Source organism: Bos javanicus, chromosome 8 (assembly GCF_032452875.1).
Source record: "Bos javanicus breed banteng chromosome 8, ARS-OSU_banteng_1.0, whole genome shotgun sequence".
NCBI classification, from domain to species: domain Eukaryota; kingdom Metazoa; phylum Chordata; class Mammalia; order Artiodactyla; family Bovidae; genus Bos; species Bos javanicus.
In genome coordinates, this window is record NC_083875.1 from 106898371 (window position 1) to 106915991 (window position 17621).

At 43.6% G+C, this 17621-nt stretch overlaps 1 protein-coding gene across 5 annotated transcripts in view; it reads right to left on the reverse strand.

Annotated features, from left to right (window-relative positions):
- The window catches only part of ASTN2 (astrotactin 2), a 1056817-nt gene that overhangs the window by 630379 nt on the left and 408817 nt on the right, over window positions 1–17621 (reverse strand). For all 5 annotated transcript variants that reach the window (XM_061426655.1, XM_061426656.1, XM_061426657.1 and 2 more), the window contains one exon: window positions 4692–4838. In XM_061426655.1, coding sequence (XP_061282639.1) covers window positions 4692–4838 — 147 coding nt within the window. The remainder of the gene's footprint in view (window positions 1–4691; window positions 4839–17621) is intronic.

Consider the following 17621-nt stretch of genomic DNA (forward strand, 5'->3'; position numbering starts at 1 on the left):
AGAATAAAATACTTAGGAATATATCTACCTAAAGAAACTAAAGACCTATATATAGAAAACTATAAAACACTGGTGAAAGTAATCAAAGAGGACACTAATAGATGGAGAAATATACCATGTTCATGGATTGGAAGAATCAATATAGTGAAAATGAGTATACTACCCAAAGCAATTTATAGATTCAATGCAATCCGTATCAAGCTACCAACGGTATTCTTCACAGACCTAGAACAAATAATTTCACAATTTGTATGGAAATACAAAAAACCTCAAATAGCCAAAGCGATCTTGAGAAAGAAAAATGGAACTGGAGGAATCAACCTGCCTGACTTCAGGCTCTACTACAAAGCCACAGTTATCAAGACAGTATGGTACTGGCACAAAGACAGAAATATTGATCAATGGAACAAAATAGAAAGCCCAGAGATAAATCCACGCACATATGGACACCTTATCTTTGACAAAGGAGGCAAGAATATACAATGGATTAAAGACAATCTCTTTAACAAGTGGTGCTGGGAAATCTGGTCAACCACTTGTAAAAGAATGAAACTAGAACACTTTCTAACACCATACACAAAAATAAACTCAAAATGGATTAAAGATCTAAACGTAAGACCAGAAACTATAAAACTCCTAGAGGACAACATAGGCAAAACACTCTCTGACATACATCACAGCAGGATCCTCTATGACCCACCTCCCAGAATATTGGAAATAAAAGCAAAAATAAACAAATGGGACCTAATTAAACTTAAAAGCTTCTGCACATCAAAGGAAACTACTAGAAAGGTGAAAACACAGCCTTCAGAATGGGAGAAAATAATAGCAAATGAAGCAACTGACAAACAACTAATCTCAAAAATATACAAGCAACTCCTACAGCTCAACTCCAGAAAAATAAATGACCCAATCAAAAAATGGGCCAAAGAACTAAATAGACATTTCTCCAAAGAAGACATACAGATGGCTAACAAACACATGAAAAGATGCTCAACATCACTCATTATCAGAGAAATGCAAATCAAAACCACTATGAGGTACCATTTCACACCAGTCAGAATGGCTGCGATCCAAAAGTCTACAAATAATAAATGCTGGAGAGGGTGTGGAGAAAAGGGAACCCTCTTACACTGTTGGTGGGAATGCAAATTAGTACAGCCACTATGGAGAACAGTGTGGAGATTCCTTAAAAAACTGGAAATAGAACTGCCTTATGATCCAGCAATCCCAATGCTGGGCATACACACTGAGGAAACCAGAAGGGAAAGAGACACGTGTACCCCAATGTTCATTGCAGCACTGTTTATAATAGCCAGGACATGGAAGCAACCTAGATGTCCATCAGCAGATGAATGGATAAGAAAGCTGTGGTACATATACACAATGGAGTATTACTCAGCCATTAAAAAGAATACATGTGAATCAGTTCTAATGAGGTGGATGAAACTGGAGCCTATTATACAGAGTGAAGTAAGCCAGAAGGAAAAACATCAATACAGTATACTAACGCATATATATATGGAATTTAGAAAGATGGTAACAATAACCCGGTGTACGAGACAGCAAAAGAGACCCTGATGTATAGAACAGTCTTATGGACTCTGTGGGAGAGGGAGAGGGTGGGAAGATATGGGAGAATGGCATTGAAACATGTAAAATATCATGTATGAAACGAGATGCCAGTCCAGGTTCGATGCACGATACTGGATGCTTGGGGCTAGTGCACTGGGACGACCCAGAGGGATGGTATGGGGAGGGAGGAGGGAGGAGGGTCCAGGATGGGGAACACATGTATACCTGTGGTGGATTCATTTTGATATTTGGCAAAACTAATATAATTATATAAAGTTTTAAAAAAAAAGACAACAAATGAGTGACAATAACAGAAAACAAACAGACGCACAGATAGAGAGAGAAAAAAAAAAAAACAAAAAAAACAGTGGTTACCAGAGGGGAAAGGAAAAGGGGAAGGGGAAAGATAGTGGGAGGGGATTGAGAGGTATGAAGTACTACACACAAAATATATAAGCCATAAGGATACACTGTATGACACAGGAAACATAGCCAATATTTTATAATAACTGTAAATGGAATGTTGTCTTTAAAAATTGTTAATTACTATGGTGTACACCTGAATCTTTCATAATATTGCACAACTATACATCAATGAGAATCCCATGGATGGAGGAGCCTGGTGGGCTGCATTCCATGGGGTCGCAAAGAGTCGGACACGACCGAGCAGACTTCACTTTCACTTTTCACTTTCATGCATTGGAGAAGGAAATGGCAACCCACTCCAGTGTTCTTGCCTGGAGAATTCCAGGGACGGGGGAGCCTGGTGGGCTGCCGTCTATGGGGCTGCAAAGAGTTGGACGTGTCTGGGGTGACTTAGCAGCATACATCAATAAAAATAATTCTACAAATTTAAAGTAGCGGCTAGTTCACTATGGTGAAGTAGGAGCAATCACAGGACGCTTTAGTAGAAGTCAAGGTGTTTCAGGGAAAGGAGGTGGATGTTCCTCTTTGGACAGAACACACTGAAGAAATTAGTGCTATGCTGTAAATACTGTAACTTAAAAATTATAGATAAAATTGAGTTGCAAAGGAATAAGGGTGACAAATATACAGTAAGGCTCTCAAAAACATCTAATATATATCCAACCAGAAAAAGATTAAAAAAAATAATGGTACTCATACGGTGCTAAGTCAGAAGGGTGGTTATCCATGGGAGGGGATTCACTGGGAGGGCGCGTCAGGAAGCTGATGGTTCTGGTAATGTTTTATGTTTGATCTGGGTGAATTCATGTAAAAATTCATTAAGCTGCATACTTAATATGTCTTCTTTATTATATTTATGATAACTTTTAATACATTTAAAAATAATAATAATACTAATAAGGACCTACTGCATAAGACAGGGAACTTCATTCAATAGTCTGTAATAACCTATATGGGAAAAGAATCTGAAAAAGAATGGTGTGTGTGTGTGCATAATTCAGTCTGATGTACACTTGAGACTAACACAACATTGTAAATCGACTATACTCCAATAAAGATTAATAACAAAAAAGAAGATGTGGTACATGCAAACAACAGGATAATACTCAGTCATAAAAAAAGAGGGAAATAATGCCGTTTGTATCAAAATGAATGCAACCAGAGATACTCATCCTATGGGAATTAAGTCAGAAAGACAAATATCATTTGATATCACCTACATATGAAATCTAAAATACAACACAAATGAACTTATCTATAAAACACAAACAGACTCATGGATATAGAGAACAGATTGTTAGTTGCCAAGGGGGAGGGGATAGGGAAAGCAAGGAGTTGGGAGGTGGGGTTAGCAGATGCAAACTCATATATAGAATGGACAAGCAACGAGATCCTACTGTATACAGGGAACTATATAAAGCATCCTGTGATAAGCCATAATGGAAATGAATATTAAAAATGTATGTGCATATGTATTCTAAGTTGCTTCAGTAATGTCTGACTCCTTGTGACCCTATGGACTGTAGCCTGCCAGGCTCCTCTGTCCATGAGGATTCTCCAGGCAAGAATACTGAAGTGGGTTGCCATGCCCTCCTCCAGGGGATCTTACCAACCTAGAGGTCTCTTACCTCTCCTGCACTGACGGGCAGATTCTTTACCACTAGCGCCACCTGGGAAGCCCCATAAAAATGTGTGTGTGCATGTGTGTATACATGATTTTATATTTATATATATATATATATCTTTGCTGTACAGCAAAATTTAACACAACATTGTATATCAACTATACTTCATTAAAAATAAACTCTTTTCCCAAATGGAAGCGTATAGAGAAAAGCAATTCTTCTGTAATGTGTAACAAGGAAAAGGTATGATATATGTGTTGTAAATTGTAAAAAATAAATAAATAACAATAATGCCAAGTGTTTGGGGAAGCACATCACATCTTGCTGGATGTACGAAAACTGGGACCATTTTCTGGAGGGCACTTTAGCAATAGATATCAAGCACCTTAATCAGTTTCTTGGACCATGCTTTGCGAATGACTACAGCAACTACCGTGTCTCATTAATTCAAATTAATTGGGTGAAGAGTAAATGGTAGGATATAATATGCTTGTAAAGTACATTTACAGGGAATGAGGTATGAGTATAATCCAGGACACTCAAGGAAGTTTCCACAAAGCTCATACAGTCTTCTTTGTCATAGTTTTTAATTAGCAAAGACTATTTTTCTGGGGGGGGGTGGGCAGTGAGTGGTATATTTAGTTAGGAATAGCAAACTCTGGGAGATAGTGAAGGACAGGGAAGCCTGGCATGCTGTGGCCCACGGGGTTACAAAGAGTCGGACATGACTGAGTGATTCAACAACAACAAGAGGATGCACAAGCTCGATAAGAAACAGTAGGTTCTCTGAAGCGCTCGATCTTTCTGCAAACTCACGTCTGAATTCTTTATTAACAAACCTTATCCTTGCCCAGGGAATAAAAGCAGTCTTCAGTTGTATTAAATAACCCAGGATTCTAAATGATGAAGACCTCTTTTAAGGTCTTTGGACGCTCTCTCTAGTTTTGGCAACCTAATTCTGAGGTTGGGCATGTTCAAGTGGGGAATGTTCATGGGAAACATTCAACTGGACGGGAGTGCCAGGTGCCTAGCAGGAGTGGGGCATCTCTAACGCTCAGCTCTTACCGTCTGCAATGAAGTGCTCAGGCACGTGCAGAGTCACCTTCACCGTGAGTGGACAGGACATCTGGCTGCCACACACCATGGCCAGGATGCAGGAGCTCACGGCAATCAGCGTCAGGGCCGTCTTGTTCACTGGGCTTTTCAGCAAACCTAGTAAGAGGAACACACACAAAGATACGTAAGTCCACAAGGTGAGGAAACAGGAGGAGCCTGGGGCTTGGGAATCCTGTTGTTTTCCAAATGGGAAGCAGGAAAAAGAAACCACATTCCCCAGTCTCTGTGCTTGCAATGACAACTCATGGTCACTTGTTGAGTCTCTTTTTTTTTTTTTCTTTCAATTGTATTTTTCTTTAAGTTTTAATTGAATCTATTACAATACTTTTTTTTTAATGTTCTATTCTTTTGGCCATGAGGCATGTGAGATCTCAGCTCCCTGACAAGGGATTGAACCTGTACCCCCCTGCATGGGAAGGCAAAGCCTTAACCACTGTACCACCGGGAAGCCCCTTTTTTGGATCTTTAACCCATTGCAAAACAGGTCGATTATCCCTTTTGGTATAAATGAAAAGAAACAAATTTCCTCAAAATTGTGGCAATTCTCACTCCTCCCCTCCCAATTAGACTGATCATTTTTAATATTTAGATGATATTAAATTTTCTACTCTCTTTAGAAGCAATTGAGAAGATGCTGTGTTGCTGAACTCAATAAGGCCAAGGGGAAGGGGCATGGGCTTTGGAGTTTGACCATTATGAGTTCAAACCTGGGCTTCAGTCCTCACTGGCTGTGGTTTCATTTTTGAACCTCAGTTTTCTTGTGTGAATGATGAGGATAATAATAAAAGTTCACAAGTGCTTGTGATTATCACATGGCATGGTGTATATATAAGGTCTGTCATCTAGAACGGTTTTACATACTGTTGAGGCTGATCAGTTCAAGTTAATTTCCCAAGCATTTACTGATGACCTACTATGTGAGACACACACAGAGCAGAATAAGAATAGTTCTTGCTCTTCAAGAGCTTACAGGCTAGGGGCAAAGGCAGGCTTGTGCATGCACGCTAAGTCACTTCAGTTGTATCCAACTCTTTGTGACCCTATGGACTGTAGCCCACCAGGCTCCTCTGTCCATGGGATTCTCCAGGCAAGAATATTGGAGTGGGTTGCCATGCCGTCCTCCAGGGAGGAGGGAATCTTCCCAACACAGGTATTGAACCTGCATCTCTTACATCTCCTGCATCGGCAGGCAGGTTCTTTACCACTAACACCACTTGGGAAGCCCAAAGGCAAGCTTATCCACAGCTAATTAGAATCCAAGGCAAGTTGTGCTAAGAGCTACTAGAGAGGACATAGGATAGCAGCGGGGGAGGGGGGTAAGTTGCTTGAGAAAAATAAAGCCAACTTCACGGACGCAGTAGAATGAGTAGATAGATTGGATCTGCATGGCAAGGAGAGCCAGCAAAGAAATTCTGTGGACTATGTCCTGAGCACACTGGATCTCATTATTTAGGCTCTACTAGTCACATTTAATTTCAAGGCTTTGATTACCATTTCTAAAGCAATGTTTCCCAAATTTCTATTATCCTTTGGACTCTTATCTGGAGCAAACCTTTATGCCCAAACCTCCCAGACATCTTTCTCTGAAAATCCCCCAAGTATGACAAAATGACATGTTCAACATTGGACACATTATCTTCTCCTAAAAGCCTCCTCCTTTCCTGGTCTCCGAAAAGCATTGAAAGCACCATCATTTAAACTGGCCAGAAACCTAGATGTCATCTTTCAGTCTTCCGTCTTCCTCCTTCACAGCATTTAAAGAGCACGCGGTCCTCTGTATTCTATGCCCTGAGCATTTTCACCTCTTTACCCCGCATCTCTTCTGTTGTTTGTCTCTTGTGAGATGAGGGAGGTATGGGCACACTTTCGCTCCCCACTCCCTGGTGGAACCCCTTGAGCTGTCATACAGCACCTGGCCGTAGGATGTGGTCCATGCTGATCAGCCTGGCAGATGTCTGGGGCGCATGGTGGGCCCCTCCACTCATGCCTTCTGTGACTCTCGCCTACCCAGTTAGCTAGGTGCTGGCAGGGTTGAAGCACTACAGTGATGCCATAGCAAGCACTCTCCATCATGTTCCTATTAGCACGGGAGTTATTTCTAGAAGTTAAGTCCACTTGTTTTCTTGTCTCCCATCCCTCACTGAGATTAATTATAAATGTGAATTCCTCTCCCTCTAGGGAGACAGATTTGTCTACATTTGCTGGGTTTCTTAAAATATCTTATTCAAACACCAGAATCTAGTAACTTGATGGTAAACTCCTTGAGGGAAGGCACTGTCTTCTGCTCATCACTGTGTCCTGATGCTGAGTGCAATGTCTGGAATACGGTAAATAGGTTAAAAGCAGGTTTAGTCACTCAGTCGTGTCCGACTCTTGTGACCCCCACGGACTGTACCCTGCCATGCTCCTCTGTCCATGGGATTCTCCAAGGCAAGAATACTGGAATGGTTGCTATTTCCTTCTTCAGGGGATCTTCCTGACCCAGAGATTGAACCTGGGTCTGCTGCATCACAAACAAACTCTTAACCAAGAATGGCTCTTTATGAGCCACCAGGGAAGCCCATATGGTAGCATCTCAGTCAATGCATCATCTGGTAGCATCTCAGTAATGCATCATAACTTCCAGAAGTGATGATAACAAATCAGCAACCAGGCCCTGGCAGTGACCTATCAAAAAGCACAGCAACCATACACAGTCGACACTTAGATGGATGGACCTAATGTATACCCTGACAGCCCACTTTGGGATTCCTGTATGAATATCTGTTTTTACTAATAACCAGTGAGCTCCTTGAGGGAAGGGATCCCACCTTCACCATCTTTATGTCTCTCCTGCCAAGTTTACTGCCTAGAACCTAGAAATTACTTCATTTAAAATAAGGGCTTTATCTTTATTGCCAGTCTTAGAATAAGGCATGGGGTTTCCCTGGTAGCTCAGTTGGTAAAGAATCTGCCTGCAATGCAGGAGACCCTGCTTCAATTCCTGGGTCTGGAAGGTCCCCTGGAGAAGGGATAGGCTACCCACTCTAGTATTATTGGGCTTTTCTTGTGGCTCAGATGGTAAAGAATCCGCTTACAATGCAGGAGACCTGGGTTCAGTCCCTGGGTTGGGAAGATCCCCTGGAGGAGGGCATGGCAACCCACTCTAGTATTGTCTGGAGAATCACCATGGACAGAGGAGCCTGGTGGGCTACAGTTCATGGGGTCACAAAGAGTTGGACAAGACTGAGCGACTAAGCACAGCGCACAGAACAAGGCATAGCCTGTGGCAGGGACAATTCATTATCTGTGGTTCCTATAGTTAGTGAATACTAGTTAAATAGAGGAGTGGTTTAGATGGTTCTGGTGTCAGAAGATAGAAAATCTCTAAACTTAAAAAAGGACCACATAAAAAACGCACTTTTTTCCTCTCATTTGGGATCACAAGAAGCTGTTTCAAACTTTGGTGTTATCAACTGCTTCATAACTAAACAGAAGAATCAAGTTAACACCAATGTTTTCTACCAGAAAGGGTATGTAGGTATTTTCTTAAAAAGTCAACATATTACAACTAGCCTGGGTATTTAACAAGCCTCTCCCCATCCTGCCCCCAGATATGAGTTAGGAGCAGCACTGAGCTTCCACTCCAGGCTCCATAGAGGCTGTTCTGAGAGAAATAACATATGAAGATGAAGCTGACATGAATAAACTCTTGGGAAGGTGAACCAGGTCCAGAGTGTAAGCCATAAAAAGTGCCTAGAGGCACCTGGCTCTGGGGATGTGGACACCCTGGAAGGAAAACGGTGCCCTGTGGGTGGTCCAGAGGGCACCTCTCAGACTGGTTGTTGCAGCAATAGCAATGGCTGTAATCAAGACATTCTGCCCACTAATTAGCCAGTTATGGATATACCACCCAGGCTCCCAGGGGCTGATTTCTGGCTGGGGGAAGAGAGTCGAGGAGCAGGAGAGGAACTGCTTGCACTAGCTCCCTGAGCCCATGCTGGGCCCTCCATTTAAACCTTCAGAGTAATCCAGGGTCTTTAAGAGTCAATAGGGGTCTTCCTGGAGAAGGCAATGGCACCGCACTCCAGCACTCTTGCCTGGAGAATCCCAGGGACGGGGGAGCCTGGTGGGCTGCCGTCTATGGGGTCGCACAGAGTTGGAAACGACTGAAGCGATTTAGCAGCAGCAGCAGCAGCAGCAGCAGGGGACTTCCTTGATGGCCCGGTGGTTAAGAATCTGACTGCCAATGCAGGGGACACGGGTTCAATCCCTGGCCTGGGAGGATTCCACATGTGGTGGGGCAACTGAGCCCACGCACTGCAACAAATGCACTGCAACAACCTGCGTGCAGCACTGCTGAGCCCTGTGCCCAGAGCCCGTACTCTGCACGAAGGAAGCCACCGCCATGAGAAGCTCCTACTCACTGCAACTGGAGAGTCCATGCATAGCAGTGAGGACCCAGCACAGCCAAAATTAAATATTTTTTAAAAAAGAGTCAAGGGGTGAGGAGTAGGAGTAAAGTCATATTAGCTTGTTGGTCATTAGTTTTCTTATCTGGAGAATAGGAATAAAATGACCTTTCCTTCAAGAGTGTTGTAAGACATGAGACAGCAAATGTCAGATGACCAGCACAGTTTCTGGCATAAGATAGACCCTTGGTAAAATGGTCATTTCCAAGCCAGACATTGGTGTTTATCTCATAACTGATAGCAGAAATCAGGACTTATTTATCTCTTTGTCCAACCCATTATCAGAACATAAGAGGAACTGAATGATTCTTTACAGAAACTGAAGTCACACAGCGAGGAGCACGCAGGGAGAGTTTTAAGAAGCAGGAATGGGAGAGAGAATGCAAATGAACAGCAACCTGGGGTAGCATTTACTCAGAGAAAGCCTGAAACACCACAGTTGTCTCTCAAGTCCGGGAAGAAGAAAGCACGCACGTCAAGTCTGCACTTGGGCCAGATGCCCATGGAGCAGCCACCAGGGCTTGGGGGGTTTCCATGGCAACGGCCCTGGCAGAAACTTCACTATGGGATGCAAACAGAGGTGACTTTTTAAAGAACTCCTGGAACAACAGACTGGTTCCAAATAGGAAAAGGAGTACGTCAAGGCTGTATATTGTCACCCTGTTTATTTAACTTATATGAAGAGTACATCATGAGAAACGCTGGACTGGAAGAAACACAAGCTAGAATCAAGATTGCCGGGAGAAATATCAATCACCTCAGATATGCAGATGACACCACCCTTATGGCAGAAAGTGAAGAGGAACTCAAAAGCCTCTTGATGAAGGTGACAGTGGAGAGTGAAAAAGTTGGCTTAAAGCTCAACATTCAGAAAATGAAGATCATGGCATCCGGTCCCATCACTTCATGCAAAATAGATGGGGAAACAGTGGAAACAGTGTCAGACTTTATTTTTCTGGGCTCCAAAATCACTGCAGATGGTGACTGCAGCCATGAAATTAAAAGACGCTTACTCCTTGGAAGGAAAGTTATGACCAACCTAGATAGCATATTCAAAAGCAGAGACATTACTTTGCCAGCAAAGGTTTGTCTAGTCAAGGCTATGGTTTTTCCTGTGGTCATGTATGGATGTGAGAGTTGGACTGTGAAGAAGGCTGAGCGCTGAAGAATTGATGCTTTTGAACTGTGGTGTTGGAGAAGACTCTTGAGAATCCCTTGGACTGCAAGGAGATCCAACCAGTCCATTCTGAAGGCGATCAGCCCTGGGATTTCTTTGGAAGGAATGATGCTAAAGCTGAAACTCCAGTACTTTGGCCACCTCATACAAAGAGTTGACTCATTGGCAAAGACTCTGATGCTGGGAGGGATTGGGGGCAGGAGAAGGGGACGACAGAGGATGAGATGGCTGGATGGCATCACTGACTTGATGGACATGAGTCTCAGTGAACTCCGGGAGTTGGTGATGGACAGGGAGGCCTGGCATGCTGCGATTCATGGTGTCGCAAAGAGTCAGACAGGACTGAGCGACTGATCTGATCTGATCTGATCTGGCCTAGGGAACTGATGATCAGCACTTAGCTCTGAGTCGGGACTGTAGACAGTGGCAAGGTAGAAACTCTCTCTCCCGTAATACACAACTCCTCCTCACCCAGGCTCTGCACTGCAGTGCAGGAGGCAAAGGCCTGGAGGGAAGAGAACCTCCATTTGTTAGCTAGTTTCTGTTGTCCAGGAGCTATGCCTAACACTTCCATCCATCCATCCACCCATCCATCTTTCCAACAAGTTTTTATTGAATACCAACTCTTCCCTCACACTGTTCTAGTCAAGAGGGAAAAACAGTAAAGAAAACAGCCAATGTGCTTGAAGCTAACATTTTAGAGGAGAATTATCTCATTCAGTCCTTAGAGCAAACTGCTACTACTCTCTCTGTTTTGCTCAGGAACAGTGGGGCAGAGTAATAAAAGCCAGAGGTCATGTCAACTGCATGTGGCAGAATCAGGGTTAGAACCGGTTCTTTTTTATTCCCACTTATGTTTTAAAATGAATTTTGTTGAGTATAGCTGGTTTACAATGTTGTGTCAGTTTCCACCGTACAGTAAAGTGAATCAATTACACATCATACACATCCACTCTTTTTGAGGTTCTTTCCCCACACAGGTCATTACAGAGTACTTTTTTTTTTCTTTAACTGAAGCATCGTTGATTGATTTACAGTATTGTGTCAATCTACAGCACAGTGACTCAGTTATACTTACATATACATTACTTTTATATTCATTTCCATTATAGTTTATCACAGAGTATCGAATATATCACTGTGCTACATGGGAGCGTCTTGCTGTCTATCCATTCAAAATGTAATAGTTTGCATCTACCAGCACTGACCTTCCGGTCAAACCCTCTCCCTCCCCACACCCCCCAGCCCCCAGCTTGGCAACCACAAGTCCGTCCTGTGTGTCCCTGAGTCTGTTTCCGTTTTTTAGAAGGTTCATTGGTGCCGTATTTTGGATTCCACACACAAGCGGTATCGTATGGTACCCATCTTTCTCTGACTTACTTCTCCTAGTATGATTATCTCCAGTTGCATCTGTGTTGCTGCTAGACCCAGTTCTTTCCACCCTCTCCTCCATAACCCCGCTACCTCCCACTTCACCACAGAATAAGGGTCCCCAGACAGCATCATGCCGTTGTGGAAAGAGTATGGTCTTAAGAGCCAGACATGCCTACCCTGGCTTAACCACAAAAATCTGTGTGTCATTTCCACTTTTTCCTAACCCTAAGAAGACACAAGGTCTCCATCTGAATAAAGAAAAAAAATGAGAACAATGGTCTTTCAGAACTGATATGAAGATAAAATAAGATGATGCTTGTAATTGGCTAAAAAAAAAAACTCAATAAATGAGAGCTTCATGTCAGAATGTGAGGCAAGGGTCACGGTTAGCCCTGGTTACACCCCAGTTTGTAGATCCCTCCTCACCACTTGCCAGGGAGAAAACTGCGCTGTGGGAATAGAATTTCCCCAGGGTGTATTGAGACTGGAGAAAGTTAGTAATCGAATTTCCCTTCCATTCTCCCTTCCTCTTACGCCTCAACTCTTCTCATGGCAGCAGAGAATGGCATAAAATGCATTGCTTGAGAAATTGAACTGGAAATAACGGCATTGTTGATCCACCTGCTGCCTATAATTTGGGGTTTGATTGATTCTCAGTTTGGAAATGCCAGGTTGAGAGAGGAAAATCAAATTTACGTTAAACTTGGATTGAATCAATCACATTTTACAATGAAGAAAATATATCTAACCCCATCAGACCACTGTGTGTGGAAAACCTAAGGCTGCTATACTGCCACCGATTCCTGCCACCTGGTATCCCAGGGGACGAGAGGCTGGATCCGAAGCTGAGAAGTCATTTCTTTCTTTAAGTGGCACATGGAACTGTAATGAGGGACAGGGATTCTAGGAACCCAGAAATTAGGGTGAAGGAGGCCCCAAAATAGAAATGCCACTTAGAACAAAACAAAGAGGTTTGGTTTAAGATTCTGGATATAGAGATTTAAAGCCAAACTCTTCCCTTTTAGTAGCTTCTAACTTTTGGCTAGTTACCAACAAGGTCAGAACCTCTGTCCTCTAATCTATAAAATGACAATGGTAATCCCCAACTGGTAGACAAGCTGTGTGGGCTAAAGGAGAGACTGTGATTATAACACTGAACACACATACTTAGGGATCAATATACACTCTCGATGTCATTCCTTTCATCTCAATTCCTTAAAACCCCACTGCCCAACACTTGGCATCTACATGGATATCGAGAGGTTGTGTGATGCTCTGGCTCAAGCTGGAATTCTGGCTTTTACATCTACCTGCTGGTCCCCATGGGCAGGTCACCTTAGTTCTCTAAGCCTCAACGTCCTTATATGGGAATTGATTCAGTCAATAAGAAGTTATTTAATGTGCATCTACTCTCTGCCTACCAACGCAGGAGATGCAAGAGTCACAGGTTCTAACCCTGAGGTTGCAAAGATCCTTTGGAGGAGGACACGGCAACCCACTCCAGTATTCTTGCCTGGAAAACTCCACGGGCAGAGGAGCCTGGCAGGCTACAGTCCACATGGCCACAAAGAGTCAGACATGACTGAACAACTGAACACACATACATGTGTGTTCACACACACATGTTAGGCATCACTTGTTATTCTCTTCTATGATTCTAGTGTCTATAAGCACATCTGGATATATTAGGTGCTCAATAAAGATCTACTGAATGAAACAGTGAACGAATGCTTAAACGTTGTTCCGCTTTCTACCAAGAGGTGTCAGCATTAGAATATTGCTATTGGTACTTTTCTAGTCATATGTATTTGTTTACTTTCTCAGGCAAAGATCGGTCCCTGCCCAGAGAGAAATCATACAAAAAAAAAAAAAAAAAAAAGGCTGTGAGAAGCTGCCAAGCCTCCTGCATGTCAGGGTGCCCACCACAGAGTGATGGGGTGCCCCAGTAACCTCACTGACAAGCTCACAGTCTTCCTGGCACGCCTGAGCTCCTGGGCCTCTGTGCTTCCCTGTGTATTTCTGGAAACTAAAATGGGGCCATGGCTGCCAAGCTCAGGTGTCACACTGGAGGCAGGAGGAAAGAATATCTAAACTGGGGCTTTCTCAGAACCCTGGGGAAGGCGGCCTCCTCTCCTCAGCCTGCCTCGTGTCTGGATTCTGCACACAGTATGACAGTGCGATGTGTCAGCAAGGGGCAGCCTTTCCCCTGTCTTGCCCACCAGGGCCCGAGTCGCTCCTCAGCCTGCCCCCTTTCTATTTCTGCCATGAACTAGTTTCCTAAGTTCTCTGGCTCTCTGAATGTGGCACTCTCAAATCCAAAGTACATCCATTTGTACTTTCCCCAGTCTCCTATCTTCCCTAGGATTTTCCTTTAGAAGATCTGTGCAAGGGTTCATCCAGCTTTTGCGTACTTCCAGAGACAGCTTCCCTGGTGGCTCAGAGGTTAAAGCGTCTGCCTGCAATGTGGGAGACCCGGGTTCAATCCCTGGGTTGGGAAGATCCCCTGGAGAAGGAAATGGTAACCCACTCCAGTATTCTTGCCTGGAGAATCCCATGGACAGAGGAGCCTGGCAGGCTACAGTCTACGGGATCTCAAAGAGTCGGACACGACTGAGCGACTTCACTTCACTTCAGAGACAGCAAACTCACCCCCTAGGAGGCAGCAATTCTGTATTCAGATACTTGTTCTAAACAGTCCTAGAATCTCACTCTGTGAGCCCACTTCTGCCATCCAAGCCAAAGAGGATGCACTAAGATTTCCTCCTGCAGGCAGCTATGTAGTTAAAGGTCAAAATACAGTTGCCTCGAGTCTTCCTCTTCCACACCAGATATTGCTAGCCTTACTTTATTTCTCTAAAGTCATACTTTGAGTCTCTTTATTACACTTCACATAGATTTGCTTTTTCTACAATGGCTTTACTAGCAAAGAATGTCATCATCCTCATTAACCAACATTCAGAAAAAAATCAGCTTTGGGCCAGACAATATAATTAGCCGTTTTCACCTAGTATCTCACATTCACAGAAACCTCATGAGAGGTCTACTATTCCCTTTTCCCCACTTTACAAACGGGAAAACTGACACCACCACTTGATAAAGGCCACGCAGCCCAAAGGTAGTAGGGCTGAAATTTTTAAAACCCTAACTTGAGAGCCCAAGTACTCAACCGTTACCTTCCACGACTTCTCTATCAGCATGGTAGATGTGATGTGAGCAGAAACGAATCAACCCTGTTAATTCCCCGACAGACCTCAGGTGCCCTCGGGCCTATGGGGACTGTGGGTGGGTTCTTAGTGGCTTTGTTGTCCCACCTGATATTGACCATAGGTCTTCCCGGGGACCTTAGCATCAGCGGAGGGAAGCTTATCAGAAGGGCAGGTGGTGGGAGGGGCAAGCTAGATGGCTGTTTTCCTTCCCCTCTGAGCCTGAGAAAATAGTTCAGTTGAGCCGAGTGGGGCTGACTGTTATCCACGAGGTCCCTGGGGAGCCCTTGGGGCTGGCTGTGCCCTGACGATGAGAAAGGGCTCTGCAGTGCAGGCCTGGACCACCCTGTTGGTGAGACAGGCACTGACAGCAGACGTGGAATGGGCTCCACACAGCTGGCTCTTTGATTTCACTGCTGCCCCCACCCCACAGCCCCCACCTTGAAGTTGCCTTCATGGTTCAGGAACAGCAACTTCAGGAACTCATGTATTCCAGGTGAACTCATGTATTCCAGGGGAATAACCTGACCCAGAGTCTAGTGCTCTTTCATAACTATTGATCCAGGTCTCACTGATGAGATGGGAGGTAGGATTAGAACATCCGGATCCACTGATCACACAGTGTACCTAAATGCCCATAGAGCTGGTGCAATATTGCCCACAAAATAAAATGTATCTTGAAAAGAAAAAAAAATTGATTTTCAAAAAATTCTAGGACATGCTACATTCTACAATCACCTTTTAAAGTGCTAGGGTATATATCTGGCATTAAAATGTTTTAAAAGGTCTACATTAAATTCTCTTTAGAAGAATTTAACCCAATGTTTCCCCAAAGTGTTGCTATACTGGAGAATCAATGTTCTGTGGAACAAAGTAGGGAAACAAGGAGCTAGTTGAATAGTTAATACAAAGGTCACTGTTAGGAAAATCAGCGGTTCCCAATAATTAACTGTTGCTCCTATGCCTGTTCAGTTCAGTCGCTCAGTCATGTCTGACTCTTTGTGACCCCATGAATCGCAGCACGCCAGGCCAACCTGTCCATCACCAACTCCCAGAGTTTACCCAAACTCATGTCCATCGAGTCAGTGATACCATCCAACCATCTCATCCTTTGTTGTCCCCTTCTCCTCCTGCCTTCAATCTTTCCCAGCATCATGGTCTTTTCAAATGAGTCAGCTCTTCACATCAGGTGGCCAAAGTATTGGAGTTTCAGCTTCAACATCAGTCCTTCCAGTGAACACCCAGGGCTGATCTCCTTTAGGATGGACTGGTTGGATCTCCTTGCAGTCCAAGGGACTCTCAAGAGTCTTCTCCAACACCACAGTTCAAAAGCATCAATTCTTCAGCACTCAGCTTTCTTCACAGTCCAACTCTCACATCCATACATGACCACTAGAAAAACCACAGACTTGACCAGACGGACCTCTGTTGGCAAAGCAATGGCTCTGCTTTTTAATATGCTGTCTAGGTTGGTCATAACTTTCCTTCCAAGGAGTAAGCATCTTTTAATTTCATGGCTGCAATCACCATCTGCAGTGACTTTGGAGCCCAGAAAAATAAAGTCTGACACTGTTTCCATTGTTTCCCCATCTATTTCCCATGAAGTGATGGGACCAGATGCCATGATCTTCGTTTTCTGAATGTTGAGCTTTAAGCCAACTTTTTCACTCTCCACTTTCACTTTCTTCAAGAGGCTCTTTAGTTTTTCACTTTCTGCCATAAAGGTGGTGTCATCTGCATATTTGAGGTTATTGATATTTCTCCCGGCAATCTTGATTCCAGCTTGTGGTTCTCCCAGCCCAGCATTTCTCATGATGTACTCTGCATAGAAGTTAAATAAACAGGTTGACAATATACAGCCTTGACTTACTCCTTTTCCTATTTGGAACCAGTCTGTTGTTCCATGTCCAGTTCTAACTGTTGCCTCCTGACCTGCATACAGGTTTCTCAAGAGGCAGGTCAGGTGGTCTGGTATTCCCATGTCTTTTAGAATTTTCCATGGTTAATTGTGATCCACACAGTCAAAGGCTTTGGCATAGTCAATAAAGCAGAAGTAGATGTTTTTCTGGAACTCTCTTGCTTTTTCAATGATCCAGCAGATGTTGGCAAGTTGATCTCTTGTTCCTCTGCCTTTTCTAAATCCAGCTTGAGCATCTAGAAGTTCACGGTTCACATATTGCTGAAGCCTGGCTTGGAGAATTTTGAGCATTACTTTACTAGCGTGTGAAATAAGTGCAGTTGTGCGGTAGTTTGAGCATTCTTTGCTTGGCACTGGGTTATAATTTTTACTTACATTTGCCTGCTTAAACTTTTCAACAGGCTTGCAAAGCAGAAATTATGATCTCTTTCTGAAAATGGAAAAGATAAGACTTAACCACTGGGAAGAGATGGAGGACACTTTCATAGTCAGTCTCATCTGACTACAAGGTCTATAGTTGCCTGGCTCCCAAGTGTTGACGGAAAATGTAGTTTTATATTAACACGAAGAGGTACTTGTGCCCCCATGCTCAGAGCAGCATTATTTACAAAGGAGACATGGAAACTGCCTAACCGTTCAGCCACAGATAATGACGCTGCAAGATACGCACACACACAGAAGAATTTTATTTAGCCATAAAAAACAAGGAAATCCTGCCATTTGACAACATGGAGGGTCTCTGAGGACATAAGGCTA